Source organism: Epinephelus fuscoguttatus, linkage group LG14, assembly GCF_011397635.1.
Source record: "Epinephelus fuscoguttatus linkage group LG14, E.fuscoguttatus.final_Chr_v1".
Taxonomy (NCBI): Eukaryota; Metazoa; Chordata; class Actinopteri; order Perciformes; family Serranidae; genus Epinephelus; species Epinephelus fuscoguttatus.
Window position 1 is genome coordinate 42,382,885 of NC_064765.1, and position 17,034 is coordinate 42,399,918.

Here is a 17,034-nt window from a genome sequence, read left to right on the forward strand (position 1 = left end):
ACATGTCTAAAGTGCCCTCGAAAACATACGGAACTTAGTGCCCTCTTCAGTGGCGAGAACGCACTGTATGTGCCCTTTTTTTTCTTTTCGCACCTGCCCATCAAAAAGTCTGTGCACGCCACTGGCAAGGAAATAAAACCTGAACAGCTAATCAGAGTGATCTCTCTCACTGACAAACTCCACCGCCGATTCAACATGCTCAATCGGCCGAAAAGCCGCCGACGCCAAAGTGCAGACGCTGCGGGACACACCGCAAATACTAAGGCGACAGACGCTCACTGATGGCCCGACTTTGACCGGCGGCCAATCGTTGGCTTGGTGTGTCAGGGCCTTGAAGTGCTGGCTCTCCCTGCCTCGCCCTCTCTAACGTCAGTTGCCAGCTTCATCTGATCTCTAATATGAAAGCAGTTGACATGAATAAGGTTTAGAAAAATACTGATGGGAAAGCCAAGAACAAGCGAAAAACACACAGACAGACTAACTCCTTTCTAGATATTGGAGGTGTGTACTCATTCTCAAGTTACATGGGTTAATAGAACAATCATGTTGTTACCTTAAATATTTAGTGTCAAATCACTTTTTTCCATTGTTGGAAAGTCCATCATATATTCACCAGCCAACATTAGCTAGTAACATTAATAGTAACAACATTAAAGTTTACTTAGCAAGAGTGTACAAGTTAGATGTTGTATCACAACGTCAGCTTAACATCAACAGGTCTAGACAGAAAATATGATTATCCTCCCGGACAAAACTATTACCAACTCATATTTCCTTTCTTTCTTTTCTTTCTCATAAGAAAGAAAGCTCTTAAACTGAGCTTCTGCTGTCGTTTCATTTTAATAGGGTGACCAGACGTCCCGAAAAATTCGGGACAGTCCCGGAATCCAAGCAGTTGTCCCGAATCCCGAATCCTGCCCTAATTGTCCCGAAAATTATACTAGAGCAGAATCTGGAGTAGTTATTGGCTGATAAAACATTAAAAACTGATCATGGTGGTTGAGTGGTCCTGCAGCTCCCGCCAGCTGCACATTGGCTGCAGCAGTTCCTACATGAATTATGAGTGTTGTAGTTTGAAGTAGAGAAGAGAGTGTAATTTGCAGCGGCAAGGACAGGGAAAGCGCAAGCAGCCACGAGAAGGAGTGATTTGCATGTTGCAGTGCAGCCTCTTGTTCTAACTCTTCAAAACTTCTACGAACTTGTTCTACAAACTGTTACGCCTGTAACGAATGTACCAGGTGTCTTTTATTTTGTTAGCTTTCATTTGTAATATAAAGTTTAAAGGACAAGTGCACTTGAATTGATCACTTCCATAAAATAAAACGAGAAATTCGAAAAGAGGAAACGAATTTGGAAAATTGTTAAAATTAAATTAGGGAACTTATCACACATGTATTGTTTCTGTGTGTTTTTACATCTATTTTTGCGTTAATCTGCAGCTATGCTTTTAATGAAGCTGACATGTCATGACAGTCAAGCAAGTTCGTTACAGATTTCAAAATCACTTTTTTTCCTCCGCCGTAAATCTTTGGGCGGGACAAATGCGCCTGTCTCCAATATTGGAGGGGACAGTTCCTACGCCCTTGGACTGAGGACAGACACAGTTTGAGGCATGGACTGATCGCTGTGGCATGTGTGTCTTTGTGTGTGTGTGTGTGTGTGTGTGTGTGTGAGTGTGAGTGAGAGAGAGAGAGAGAGGTTGAAGGTGAACTACTGCATACAGTGTTTCTGTAATTTTTTAATTACTTACTCAGGATTCTGCTTTATCACTTTCTGACATTTGTTATTTTGATATGTGCATATGCAAAGAATTTTAAGTGTTTTATTTAAGTGTTTTAAGTGTTTTAAGTGGTTTATATTGTCACCTGCTATACCAATCATCTGCTGGTATTTCTTGTCTATTTGCACAATTGTTTTGTGATGTATGGTGGGAAGTATCTTGTGACTTTGTTTGTAATGTAACTTAATGTTGGAGGAGCCAAAGACAATTTTCCACTAAGGTGGACAATAAAGTTAATCTAATCTAATCTAATCTAATCTAATCTAATGTTTCTAGTAGCTAAGCCTACCCCAAACCTGCCACATCACTACTGCTAATAGCAAGCTGACAGATGGATTTGTCACATCTTTACTACCTGCAGATCAAACACACGTGTTTAGGGTGGTTAAATCATTCTTAATAAAATGATTTCCATATCAGGGGTTGCTTCAATATAGGAAAAAAAATATATATTAGAAATGAGATCTCACTCCTACTAATAGATATTAGAAATACTGTACAGTCAATGGCACCGGTGCAGCCAATAATTTTTCACATTTACGCTCTCTTATTTTGCACTGTAGAGCTCAGCTGTTAGGAGAATCATCTTTTCAACTCAGTGAGGATGTCAAAGTCAAATCTTTATAACCGTGCCTCTGTTTCCACCTGTTAAACTATACCATTGTCTGTGAGTAGTGACTTAAGGAATGAAATCAACCATTGCTTTACTATCATGTATACTAACTTCCTCACTTGTCATCATTTGTTTTCATTTGATTTACTTAAATGTATTAACCAACCCACTGTTCACTTGTATGAATTCATTTTTCATCTACCCCACCCCTCTGCAAAGCAAACAGGCATTGGACGCGCTCTGGTAAACACACTCCATTGTATGGTAGATATCATTGTTATTCTCAATTTTTGTTTGCTGTGCACTGCCCTTCTTAGCTTTGGACTTCAGTACATCAAACCATCTTGATGTCATCAATACATCAATGCATCTTGATGTAGTGATGTACATACATACACACACACACACGCACGCACGCACACACGCACACACACACTCGGGGTTTTGTATTTCCCAGCCTCATGTTTACTTTTTTCTTTTACTTCTATCATTCACCGGGTCCACTTATTTGCTTTTCTACTCTCCTTTTCAGTCTCGTCCTCTTCTTTAGTCACTCAACTTAAGCTACCCTAGGGTTTTACCAAATCTGCTTCATTACTAACTTTCCTGTCATTTTTTGGTGATTGTACTGTGAACACTGCCAGAAAATCAAAAAAGAGAAACAAAATCCACACCAGAACTTTGACAGCTGTGACCTGTGCACTATACATGCATGGCCTAACACCAGACTCTCATTTTCATTCAAACTTACCCACAAGTGAAAATAAGAGACAACCCACATTGCAGTAAGAAACTGGATAACTACCATTTCCACCAGGGCTCTGACTACTTCTTTCTGTGTTCATGCAGTGATGCATATAACTTTTAAAATTTCCTGCACCAAATGTTTTATTTTTTTAATCTGCTCCATTCATTGTTTTTAGCACCGTTCGATGTACAGTAAAACCTTTATTAGTAGGCTGAGCTATTACTTGCTTCAATCACTGAACTCAACAGGCTTATATTTGGGACAGGCAGCTATATGGCACAGGCCTTTAAATCCTTTTAGATAAAACTGTTGCTCAGCAAAGATGGGAAATATGTGCTGTTGTTCGATTTTGAATTACTGCAGAAATCAAGCTCTGCAAACTGTAATGGTACTTACATGTTTTGTTCAGCGCAATAATTTTCACAAATGAACATCTGTTTAATGGTTTTTGAAGCTTAAATAAAATCACCAGAAGTCAAAAGCTAATACTGGACTATGAGCGAATTATACCATGGTCGCATGAAAAGTCACATTCAGTGTGATGACGTTCTGTGGTCTTGTGTGGCCACTTGTTAGCAACTAACCCTTTTTAGGACATAAAAGCTTCAGAATTCACAGTGAGGTATTTACTGACATATTCCATGTCATAGAACAAAACATGACAGTCTCTTAAGCATGTGCTAACATCAGACCTGACATGTCACAAATCTAACCAAAAAAAAACGTTCAAAAAACCCATTGTCTTTGATACGAGGGGAACTGGAGTGCTAAAATGCTAACTCATTTGTGGGTTTTAGAACTCATTCTTGGGGCACTCTAGTACCAGCAAAATGTACTTAACATATTAAAAGTAAAAGTAATTGCTATTTCAGCATGTTATAAGCATCTAACAGGTGGCTTATTATTACTGTTCCATTATGTTATTAGAAACATCTTAGCTTTGAGGTTAATCAACATTGAGCAAACGCTAACAACTTCGTGTAGTTATGTAGAGTACTAGCACTCATACTTGTACTTCCCACTTCAAACGACAATGTTGTCAAAGATTTGAGGTCTTTATTACATAATATTGTTCCCAGACTGATGTCCTGAACTGTGGGTGTGTACTCTGCCATTTTGTGTGTGTCCTCAATTTTGTGTGGTAAGACAATAACTCCACCCCATTCGACTTTGGTCTGCGTAACGTGTTCTCATTCCAAATTGTCATGTATCACTGCTTTATCAGTGGCCTTTGGTTACATCTACATGTTATGCACTAGGTACTCTGCTGATGTTTCAGGAGGCTGTGACCAATATCAACCAACATCAATACCAATATCAACAAAAGCACATGGTTAGGTTTAGGCAACAAAATGATGTGGTTAGGTTTAGGCAACAAAAGCATGTGGTTAGGTTTAGGCAAACAAAAGCAGATGATTAGGTTTATGCAACCAACGCAAGTGGTTAGGTTTAGACAACAAAAGCACATGTTTAGATTTAGGCAACAAAAGCATGTGGTTAGGTTTCGGCAACAAAAGCATGTGATTAGGGTTAGACAACAAAAACACGTGTTTAGGTTTAGGTAACAAAACGTGGTTAGGTTTAGACAACAAAAGCATGTGTTTAGACTTAGGCCACAAAACTATGTGGTTAGGTTTAGAAAAAGACATCATGCTTTGGCATTACATTAATACAGGATGTGAACACCGGGCTCATGTGTGAAAGTCCAGGGTTTGTTTGACCCATCCTCCACCCTTCCCACCTACCCTATCAGGACTTTCTAGCTCTTTATCTTATGCCGTTATCAGCAGCGTTTAAAACTGATGCCGTTCAGCAGCTTGTCATACTACTGGGAAAGGTACGGTCTGGTACTGTCACAGCACCAAGAAAGATTCCACCCAGCCACGTTACAGACTGATGCCACCCAGCAGCATATCATACCACCATGAAAGGTGGTCTGACACCAAAATCACTGACAAAGCGGCAGTATTCCATGGTTTTGGAATGAGAACAGGCTGATTTGTGAGTGCCTGCTCCTGTATGTTACTTCTGTCATCTTTATTAGTTTCTTGCCTCCCTCACATTATTAGACACAAAAGTACACAAATAAAAACAGTAACACCACACGGTTTGTGCATTATTATTAACATGCAGATAAATATTGTTGCATGTTTGTCAGTGTCTAAATCTGAAGTAATCCTTTATTTTGACATTTTACTAACCCTTTATACCTATTAATGATTTAATCACCAGCATTATTTACCATCTTAAATCAAAACATAAAGAAATTATGGGCTGACCAATTTTCTTTATATCTTTACTGTCTGATCCAGAACACATGTAAACATATCACTAACTGTGCGATTTATAATTCACACAGACCTGAGTGAGTTCTAAAATACAAGACTGCCCTCTATCCTAATAATTCAAGAAACACATTGTATTTCCACACTCACTGTTCATTCCTCACCGCCAGGTGACAATATCAGTGGATGGGATTCTGACCACCACGGGTTACACTCAGGAAGACTACACCATGTTGGGCTCTGATGACTTCTTCTATGTGGGTGGAAGCCCCAGCACTGCTGACCTGCCTGGATCTCCAGTCAGTAATAATTTCATGGGCTGCCTCAAGGAGGTAAAGTATCTAATTATTTAACTGTTTGCTGGAGTGAAATGTGTTGCTGGCATTATCATTACTTCACAAACAGCTCATGTATGTTTTTTATGCTGTCTGTGAGAAAAACAAAAAAATATCTGGCTTTTTAAGTGCTAGATGTTCAATTTTCTTCACCAACTGGTCTCCAACTCTGCCTGTTGGGTGGCTGGGCAGGTAGGGTGAAGAGGATTTATCAGAGCTTTTTTACTGCAGTGTCTAAAAATGGGATTGATAAGAGCAGTGGCGTTCATCTATATTCTACATAACCTAAAACAAAAACTGTAAGATAGAAATAGAGCTGAGTTTGTAGAGTTGGGCAATATCTCTTTGTGGGCTTGTCATGAAGTGCTGAAAAATAGGGCCAGTGCAGTTATCCCCTTCTGTTGTTACAATGGAAATGCATATTGGTGCTCTATGTAACACGATTTACTGTATTTAACAGACAGGAGACATCAGTGTAACCTTTCAGCAAATTTATTCAACTTCCTGTTTATGTTCCTCTCTGTGTCTTTTGCCTGTGTCTTTACACACATATGTTCTATGTGTATGTATCACTGCACTCTAAAGAGTGCAATACCAAGCTAGTGTTTGTATATTTGACAGAACAGTGCAGTAGATCTATATCTTCATTCTTCTTTTTAAATCTAAAGGTGCTTTCACCTTTAACCTCTTGCACTCCACCCCCATTTTTTAGCGAAAACGCCTAAAATGACATACCCAAATTAAAATGACTGTTGCCTCTGAACCGCTCTGACTACATGCATGCATGAGGTCTTGCCAGAAAGCAAACTCTCTGAAGTTTCTTGTGAAAGTGTCAGAAACACTCTAGGTGATACAGAGACAGAGTAATGGGCCTCTGAAGTCAGTAAAAAAGATGAAGATTTTGCCTAAAATAAAATAAAAAATGAATTTCAGGATGAATAACTGTCTGTGGCTTCATCTGAGCAGGTAAATGGCACTGTGGGGCTGTAGGCACACTATCAATGAACATTTGTTTCAAGTTTGAAGAAGATTGCTCAAAGTATAACCATTCTACAGTGTTTTTTCCATGAAAAGATCCAGGCGGCGCTCCAAATGACAGAGCGCTCACTCCGCTTCAAAACAGTACTGTCAGTGATCAAACAATGCTCAGCCAGCTTCAAATATTGTACGTTATTGAAATCAGGTGTGATTATGATAGCTGATGTTGTTTATGACAGAAACACCATAAAATATCACCAAATAAAGCCATATGAAACGTGAAAGTTATGATCCTACTTTCTAGGCGGAATATCTCAGCCAAAAATAGTGGTAGGAGTGAGATCTCATCTTTTATAAACCAGCTATGTATTCCCCAGACGGCTCAGCATGAGATCGAGAGTAATCCTTTAACTTTTCCCCTCGAAAAACAGCATAACATGGCTTGTCACCACTCATCGCGATTTTGGACTTTGTGTATTTAGGCTGCTCTGGTGCGAAAACCATAAGGAATAAAAGAAAAACGATGCCGGATTCAGGAAGCCAAGAGCTCCCTGAATCCGGTGATACCAAGCATCACATGGTTTGATGACGTAGTGCGCCTGTGAGATCCCATTTAACAGAGGAGGGAGGGAGCACGCACAGACATACATACATAGGGTACGTCCCAAGTCTCTTATTTTATACTGCTAACTCCTAACTCCTGACTTGAACCGGAAGTCGTTCGAGGTCGGCCATCTTTAAGGCTGTCTCATGTCTCTTATTTCTGTGTTACGGCTTTGATCAGCAAATGTAATGTGACTTGGGATGTATGCCAAACGCTGGTTCCGTTATGCAGCAGATCCAGCTGTGCCGCCATCATCAGAAAAGGACATCGCTTTACGTGGTGCTTCAGAGTAAGGCTGTCTCATGTCTCTCATCAGCACTCCTCGCTCCTCACTCCGAACTCCTCCTCCTTGCATATTTTCCTAAGTGGGAGGGACTAAACAGTTAGGTAACGTGGCTAGGTTAGGTGGTTAGCAGTAAATTTAAGGGGCTTGGGACGTACCCATAGACACCGCATTGACTGCCGCTGCCTATTGGAGCCGGCGTCCTAGCCGGCCGCCATCTTGGATGGGTCTCGCTTCGCCTCCACAGTGCATTCACTTCTATTGAGGAAGGAGCTGTCTGCACAAGTAAAATAGAATAACTCACTGAATTTTCAACTGATTTTCACACGGTTTGGTTTGTTACAAACGGCACACATGTAGTTATGATACATGATGCTTTTGTACATTAAAAATGTGGAATGTGATGCTTTAATACTTTCTGCAGATAGCAACAGCATGTTATTTAGGTCACAACACAGTTCTTTTATTCACCTCATATATATATATATATATATATATACAGTACAGGCCAAAAGTTTGGACACACCTTCTCATTCAATGCGTTTTCTTTATTTTCATGACTATTTACATTGTAGATTCTCACTGAAGGCATCAAAACTACGAATGAACACATGTGGAGTTATGTACTTAACAAAAAAAGGTGAAATAACTGAAAACATGTTTTATATTCTAGTTTCTTCAAAATAGCCACCCTTTGCTCTGATTACTGCTTTGCACACTCTTGGCATTCTCTCCATGAGCTTCAAGAGGTAGTCACCTGAAATGGTTCCACTTCACAAGTGTGCCTTATCAGGGTTAATTAGTGGAATTTCTTGCTTTATCAATGGGGTTGGGACCATCAGTTGTGTTGTGCAGAAGTCAGGTTAATACACAGCCGACAGCCCTATTGGACAACTGTTAAAATTCATATTATGGCAAGAACCAATCAGCTAACTAAAGAAAAACGAGCGGCCATCATTACTTTAAGAAATGAAGGTCAGTCAGTCCGGAAAATTGCAAAAACTTTAAATGTGTCCCCAAGTGGAGTCGCAAAAACCATCAAGCGCTACAACGAAACTGGCACACATGAGGACCGACCCAGGAAAGGAAGACCAAGAGTCACCTCTGCTTCTGAGGATAAGTTCATCCGAGTCACCAGCCTCAGAAATCGCAAGTTAACAGCAGCTCAGATCAGAGACCAGATGAATGCCACACAGAGTTCTAGCAGCAGAGCCATCTCTGGAACAACTGTTAAGAGGAGACTGCGCGAATCAGGCCTTCATGGTCAAATAGCTGCTAGGAAACCACTGCTAAGGAGAGGCAACAAGCAGAAGAGATTTGTTTGGGCCAAGAAACACAAGGAATGGACATTAGACCAGTGGAAATCTGTGCTTTGGTCTGATGAGTCCAAATTTGAGATCTTTGGTTCCAACCGTGTCTTTGTGAGACGCAGAAAAGGTGAACGGATGGATTCCACATGCCTGGTTCCCACTGTTAAGCTTGGGGGAGGAGGTGTGATGGTGTGGGGTGTTTTGCTGGTGACACTGTTGGGGATTTATTCAAAATTGAAGGCACACTGAACCAGCATGGCTACCACAGCATCCTGCAGCGACATGCCATCCCATCCGGTTTGCGTTTAGTTGGACGATCATTTATTTTTCAACAGGACAATGACCCCAAACACACCTCCAGGCTGTGTAAGGGCTATTTGACCAAGAAGGAGAGTGATGGAGTGCTGCGGCCTGGCCTCCACAGTCACCGGACCTGAACCCAATCGAGATGGTTTGGGGTGAGCTGGACCGCAGAGTGAAGGCAAAGGGGCCAACAAGTGCTAAACACCTCTGGGAACTCCTTCAAGACTGTTGGAAAACCATTTCAGGTGACTACCTCTTGAAGCTCATCGAGAGAATTCCAAGAGTGTGCAAAGCAGTAATCAGAGCAAAGGGTGGCTATTTTGAAGAAACTAGAATATAAAACATGTTTTCAGTTATTTCACCTTTTTTTGTTAAGTACATAACTCCACATGTGTTCATTCATAGTTTTGATGCCTTCAGTGAGAATCTACAATGTAAATAGTCATGAAAATAAAGAAAATGCATTGAATGAGAAGGTGTGTCCAAACTTTTGGCCTGTACTGTATATATATATATATATATAAATACACACACAGTATACATATACTGTATAAACATACTGTATAAACACAATATACACAATACAAAACATAGTATAGCATATTATGTATAGCACACCTTTGTGCACATATTCACTTTTCCACCAGCTGTGCTGCAGATATCCCCTGCTGCTCATCCTTCTGTATCTTTTTTTCAAATTATCTCAACCACAGTTCCATTTTTATAGTTATAATACAAATACCAAAATTAATTTCAGTGTTTATGTAAATATTGAAAATGTTTTTTGACTACTTTTGAGGGATCACAACAGTCAGTGTAATAAGAATAAAAAGAACTTTATTAGTCCCCAAAGGAAATTTCAAAGAAGTCTGTTAGATCATCTATTTAACAAAGAATTATGAAGTCTGATGGCTGTGGGTATAAAAGTGAATGAGTGTGTGTGAGAAATAAACTCAATCAACAATCAAGCTTTTCTTTATTAAAATATATTAATAAATTTATTAATATGCTATACTATGTTCTAAAGCCCTACATCTTGGAAAGCATACTTAAGTGTGAGATTTGACAAGAAAAAAAAATAGGACAATAGGCCCTATAGTCAACTTTAAGTAAACTTTTTACTACAACAAAATAATCCCACTTAATACTACTAAAAAGGTTTTCCTCTGGCTAAAATGTAATGAATAGTAGGCTATGCCTTCGCATTGCACCTGTCATATTTCTGGTCCCATCCTCCTCCTTATCACGATTGGGGTTAGTCTGTCCCTCAGCTTCATTGCCCTTGGGACTGGGAGCACCACCTAACGTTAATTGCATGCATCCACAGGAGAAAAAAAAACAAAAAAACAAGTAAATATTTTCTTTTAGTACAGGTTTAAATTATAATGACTTAATGCAATACCTAATAGGCTAGTTGGCCTCTTGAACTGGACACCTAGAAGAAATATCCAATTTGCCAAAGCCAACCTTGCACATTACACACTCACGAACATTAGCTAACGTAAATGCACCTGCTATGGCACTGTCGGTTCCAGCTCCATCTCCGTCCTTAGCAACACCAGCAGCCTCAGGCCGCTCTTATCTCCTCCTTCAAGCATCAAAACATAAGACTGACACCTACATTCCCTCTGAACATCTCACAGCAAACAAACAACATGGGAGGGACGCACATTGCAGTACTGACACCTAGCAACTAGCTTGACATTCACTACTCTTTTTTTCTTTCTTTCTTTCTTTCTTTTTTTCTTTCTTTGACCACCGGGGCAGAACCCCTGGTGGAGCCTCTTGAAGGATGAGGGCTCCGGCATCAACATCACTAACATCAAGAGTTATGTTGAAGGGCCTGTTGAAGTCAGGGGCAGCAAGAACAGGGACGCTAAGGTTCTCAGAGGCCATTTGACAGGAATAAGACCAGACCAGAAACTTAGGACTAAGTAGATTAGTCAAGGGAGCAGCAACAGTGACCGAGTTTTTGCAGTTCAACAGTATCCTTCCATACCAAGGAAACACATTCTTCCAACATGTTTGGCTACAACATTTTCTTTTTTTTGGTGCAACCCTGTGTTGTAAAATGACAAATAAGTATGCAATAATAAGTGCAGCACACTAAAATTGAACATAAACTCCACTTGCAACACATACACAGGGGTGGACTGGGACAAAAATTCAGCCCTGGTATTTTCTGTCCAGACCAACCCCCTTATATTATCAGCGGACACCACGTAGAAGTCCACAAATCTGGGCAGAGAGTTAGAGAGGAAGTCTACGTAGCCAAAACAGCATGCCACCTTAAACCTGTGCTCCGTTCATGCAAGCTCCAGGTAGTGACACTGCTGATACTGTCTTCCCTAGTTCACGACCCCATTTCCAATACTGAAATACAGACAGAGAGAGCAAGTCCTCAAAAAGTGACGGAGGGAGGGAGGTCCACTTCTTAGGCTCTCATATGTCAGGTGCATGGTCAACCTGAGAGAGACATGGATACATTATTAAGTCTCTAATCATCACAAATTAAGTATGAATTCATAAAACATAAAAAATGATAAACTCACCATATCAGAGGAGACTCAACAACCAAACTTTGGTGCAGTGAAGGCAGACAGTGGAGGCAGAGAGACAGCAAGTCCTCGAACATGGATGGAGGGGGGTCAACTTCTCTATGTCCAGTGGTCAACCTGAGAAAGACATGGATACATTATTAAGTCTCTAATCATCACAAGTATGAATTCATAAAACATAAAAAATGAAAAACTCTATGCAATTTTAATTTCTTCACAGCATTGTGCAAAAGAAAAATACACACTTAGAAAGTCCCTTTGGATAGAGCTGTGCACAAACAATATTATAGTCCATTGGAATTGTTCAATTAAGGCGACATTGTCTGGAAAAAAAGTGGTAAAGAAATGTATAAAATTTGCTTGACAGATTGTGACAACTAGTTGAACATGTTTGTATGTAATGACTCAAGCAACTAAATGAGGACTATTAGTTTTATAGGGAATGACTATTCAGCATTCATAAGTATAGTTCATTTTGACTGACATGACATAAGCAAATGATAATGTTTTAAAACAGCAGAGAATTGTATGAAAGCAATTGATGCATGTCCAAAAGCATTTGCAATTTGTTAGAAGGAATGAGAAACTGCTGCTACGATGTGCACAAATGACTCAATGTTGTGGAGGTTGAACTAACAGTTATGAGACTTTGAATTCTAATTAGAGAAATGCACCAAAACAACTGAGAAAAAATATAATATTTGAGAGCTGTAAAATAGCCTGAGCACTTTTATTGAAGCCTCAAATTGGACAATTTCTGACAATAACCATCCTTTCCTATCCTATCTCTCCTCAACTTGTACTCCAGATCAAAATATGTATACCTGTATAAACATTTTCTGTGCAGCTATTATACTTTTAAGGTATTTGACCCTTAATAATTCAAAATCATCAGGCAAAACTAATGCTTTAGTCTTTACATCCAAAACAGTTCATGTTTTTCTCCTGTCATATGTAATTGGATACTTTACTGAATGGTTGTAAATGTATTTTCTCCATTAAAAAGAGTAAGAACAGACTAAATACTACTCTCTCTCAGAAAGCTTCATGGGCCACTTTGCAGGTAAAGCATTGCATGAAGAAATGACTGCTTGACTTTATCAATAAAGGTAACATCACATTCAATGTAATAACGTTTTTTTTTACTTTGTTTTGGACATGTCTCAAAAATATAGCCTAGCCAGCCCCAGGCTAACATTACTTACCATGTCTGCCTCCACTCACTCATCATCAGTCATGGACAAGATGACTGCTGAGTCTGACCCGGCCCCCCTCGCCCGTCTCCCGGCGCAGCACCTGCCACTGCTGGGGTGGTGACAATGGCGCCAAATAAGTCCGTCAGTTTTGCACACTTAGCAGCCTCCACCTTGAGAGAGTTTAGCTTTTTAGCCTCTGTTTTTTCTTCCTGTCCATTTTCGTCGTCTTTTTAGTATTGGGCTAGTAGAGTAGCAAGATAAGTTAGCGAACAGCCTATGAGGTCCCGCCCCCCCCCCCCCCGACTCGTGTAGTGATTGACAGCACTGTCAGGGCTCTCTGAGCCTGTCAGCCCATGATTGATTGACAATGATAAACAATAGACCAATAATATGTGTCGATGGCCGCTGGCAAAACACTGCAGTTCTAGTCCTCTGTAGCCAATGATGAGTGGCTGGCCGGCCCAATTGGAGGGAGTTTAGAAAAAAAAAAAGAAACTTGCACTGGCCCAGATAGGCCGTCTGATAGGCCATGTCAAAATAATAATTAAAAAAAAAACGTAGCGGACCGGCCCACATTGGGTCAACGGCCCACCAGGATGATGCCTGGTATGCCAGATGGCCAGTCCACCCCTGCACATACATGTAAGCACACCTGAATATCTATTAAACTGTAAGACATCGTGTGTTTATGTGGCAGATACACATAACATTCCATGTACAGGCAGGTGCAGTGCATGTTGCACTAAATCAGGTGTGGGGTATAGTACACATATGTACCCTTTCAAATTGTGTGAATGATATGTACTGTATATTAAACCACCACTCCACCTATGTCACATACGTGAATGCCTGTGTTTAGCCCCTTCTCCATGGCACAGAAAAACAGCTAACACCTGCTAACATGTGGTAAAAGTCAGATGACTCTGCAGTAGTCAGAGGTATTTATTGGCTCCAGCTCTGATTGGCAGTGATTTAAACACAATACCCGGATGAATGTGCTAATTTTAGCCCCCTCACCGGCGAGATGCAATGACACAACAGCACAAAATACCATCTGTCTCCACCCAAGTAGTCCTCACACATTACTCCAAATTAGTCTGCACCCAGTATGAAAGAGAGACTGATTAAGTAAGAGATATAAAAAAAGAAGTAACCACCGTAAAGTTTTTACAGGCCTCCATGCTTCTCTCCGCCATGTGCTCTATTGCTTATTGACCTGGCCGCACTTTGGAAAGCAGAGCTAAATGATAAACAAACATGGCAGCACACCGGTAAGGTAAGACAACACGTTTACATGTCATTTTCTATATGTTCTCTGACATTTATCCTAACGATATGAGGTGGTCTTTGTGGAAAAAAGCTTGTTTAGTGGACTAACTTTGCACTTGAAGTATGTCCGTTCACTTACGTTTTAACAGGTCTGACGCTACTAATGCTCCCCGGCTGTGTCTAGGCTAACGGCTAACATCCTAACTATTATTTCTATGTCACTAGTCACTTGAAACAAATTTAGGACAATAGGAGACAAGTTGAAATAAATCAAAATTTCCCTTTGTTGTTAGTGTGCTGACACACACACACACACACACACACACACACACACACACACACACACACACAAACACACACCACACACACACAACAAACAAACACGCCAATATATTGTTCCCTCAAGCTGATGATGTCATATCTTTGCACTTGACTGGAGCCAGTTGCTGCAGGGGGCCAGCAGGGACCTGGCTTTCTCTGTCACAGCATCATATGGGCCCAGGGAGAAGGAGGAAGTAGCGCAGTAGTCATTTAATCCTCCTCTGGCCTACTTCCTGCTCTGTGCCATGTTGGGTGGGTTTGCAATCCCCCTATACCACCCACCCCTCACACAAGCATGTGCACACACACACATACATGTCCACATATAAATAGAAACATATTTACTCATCATGACACACAGAGGTATCATGATAACGGCGGTGTCGCTTACCAAGATGAAACACACAAATGCACTTCCATGTGGGCTTTTGCACACACTCACACAGTTCAATAATAATAATGTATAAACAGTGATGCACATGTGACATATGTTACAGCACTGTTTATTAATAAAAAATAAGATCAAAATATGTGCTAAATTTCCTTGCAGTAAGTCAAGTCAAAGACAAGTCAAATTATTTTATAAAGCACATTTAAAAACAACCCAAGTTGACCAAAGTGCTATACAGTTAAAAATGAATAAAAGAGATACAAGTTAAATAAAATAATAAACAGAACAAAAACAGCAACCAACATAGATCAGGGCACAAATAAACACATAGGCAACATCAGGAGGACTGTAAAGCTTTAGTAAAAAGGAACGTTTTTAGCCTTGATTTAAAAGAGTCGATGGAGGGGGCAAGTCTGACAGAGGGGGGAATGCTGTTTCAGAGTCTGGGGGCTGCGACCACAAAGGCATGGTCACCCCTGAGTTTAAAATAAGTACGAGGAACAGTTAAAAGCCCTAGGTTAGCCAACCTGAGGGGTCTCGAGGTGGAATATGGGGTATAAAAGAATTTTAAAATCAATACAGTACTGCACTGGCAGCCAGTGGAAAGAGGCTAGGACAGGGGTGATGTGGTCTCTCTTTCGGGTACCTGTCAAAAGTCTGGCTGCAGCGTTTTGTACTACTTGTAAATGGGAGAGAGATGACTGATTAATTCCAGTGTAAAGAGAGTTGCAGTAGTCCAAGCAGGTGGAAATGAAAGCATGAATGACTTCTTTTCTAGGTCCTTGAAACTGAGCAATGGTTCGATTTTTGCAATGGTGCAAAGTTGGAAAAAACTGGCTTTGACTACTGAGTTGACCTGTTTATCAAACTTGAGTGCAGAATCGAAAATGACACCAAGGTTTTTGACGTGAGGTTGGATAAAAGTGGACAGGTTGCCAAGTCTGGATATCTTGGATATCTGGTTGATGTTGTCAGAGGGGCCAAAGAGAATAATTTCGGATTTAGCTTCATTTAGTTGAAGGAAGTTTTCTGCCATCCAGGACTTTATTTCATTGAAGCAGTTGAAAATATTGGTGAGTTTGGATTGGTCGTTTGGATTGAGAGGAAGATAGAGCTGGGTGTCATCAGCATAGCAGTGGAAAGAGATGTCATGTTTTTGAATGATTTGACCGAGGGGAAGCATGTAGATGGAGAAAAGAATGGGACCTAGGATTGAACCTTGTGGGACCCCGCAGGAGAGAGTAGCTTGGGGAGAGGAGAGTGTGCCTATGTTTACGGAGAAGGTTCTATTGTTGAGGTAGGATGTGAACCAGTTCAGTGCAGTGCCATTAATTCCAGCGCCATGGTGGAGACAGTCTATTAATATGTTATGGTCCACTGTATCGAATGCAGTACTAAGGTCGAGGAGGATGAGGGTGGCACAGTTACTGGAGTCAATGGAGAGGAGCAGGTCGTTGTGGATTTTTAACAGAGTGGATTCTGTGCTATGATTAGCCTTAAAACCAGATTGAAACTTTTCCAGGATGTAGTTAGGGCAGGATGTACGTAGGGCAGAAACTGGTTGAGGATGACCTTTTCAAGAACTTTTGACAGAAATGGGAGTTTAGAAATAGGTCTGTAATTCTAATGGGTCTGTTATTGGGCAGTGTGGGATCTGTGTTTGGTTTCTTCAGGAGGTGCTGGACAACTGCATGCTTGAAGCAGGTTGGGACGGTACTGGTGATGATGGAGCTGTTGATGATGGAAAGGATGGTTGGACCAGTGATGTCAAAGATGTCTTTCAGGAGAGCAGTGGGAAAGCAGTGGACCAATTGTTGAAAAACGCTTGCTAAAGTGCCCTCCTGGGAGCCAAAACATGTGCTACAGTGCCCGCTTGGGAGCCAAAATGCGCGCTAAAGTGCACTCTTGGGAGCCACAATGCATGCTAAAGTGTCCTCCTGGTTGGCAAAACACACTAAACTGCCTCCCTGGGTGGAAAAAACACACTTAACTAGACCACAGAAATACTATGAAACATTACTGTTGCAATGACTTTTATGTTGGGCCCTTTTCTGATCTAT

General features: G+C 40.7%; 1 protein-coding gene across 11 annotated transcripts in view; it reads left to right on the forward strand.

The window, feature by feature from the left end:
- nrxn3a (neurexin 3a) overlaps window positions 1-17,034 on the forward strand; it is a 735,897-nt gene that overhangs the window by 259,694 nt on the left and 459,169 nt on the right. For all 11 annotated transcript variants that reach the window (XR_007450902.1, XR_007450903.1, XM_049596227.1 and 8 more), the window contains one exon: window positions 5,597-5,758. Coding sequence is in view for 9 of the 11 variants with exons in the window: in XM_049596227.1 (XP_049452184.1) it covers window positions 5,597-5,758 (162 nt within the window). In the remaining 2 variants the exon portion in view is untranslated. The remainder of the gene's footprint in view (window positions 1-5,596; window positions 5,759-17,034) is intronic.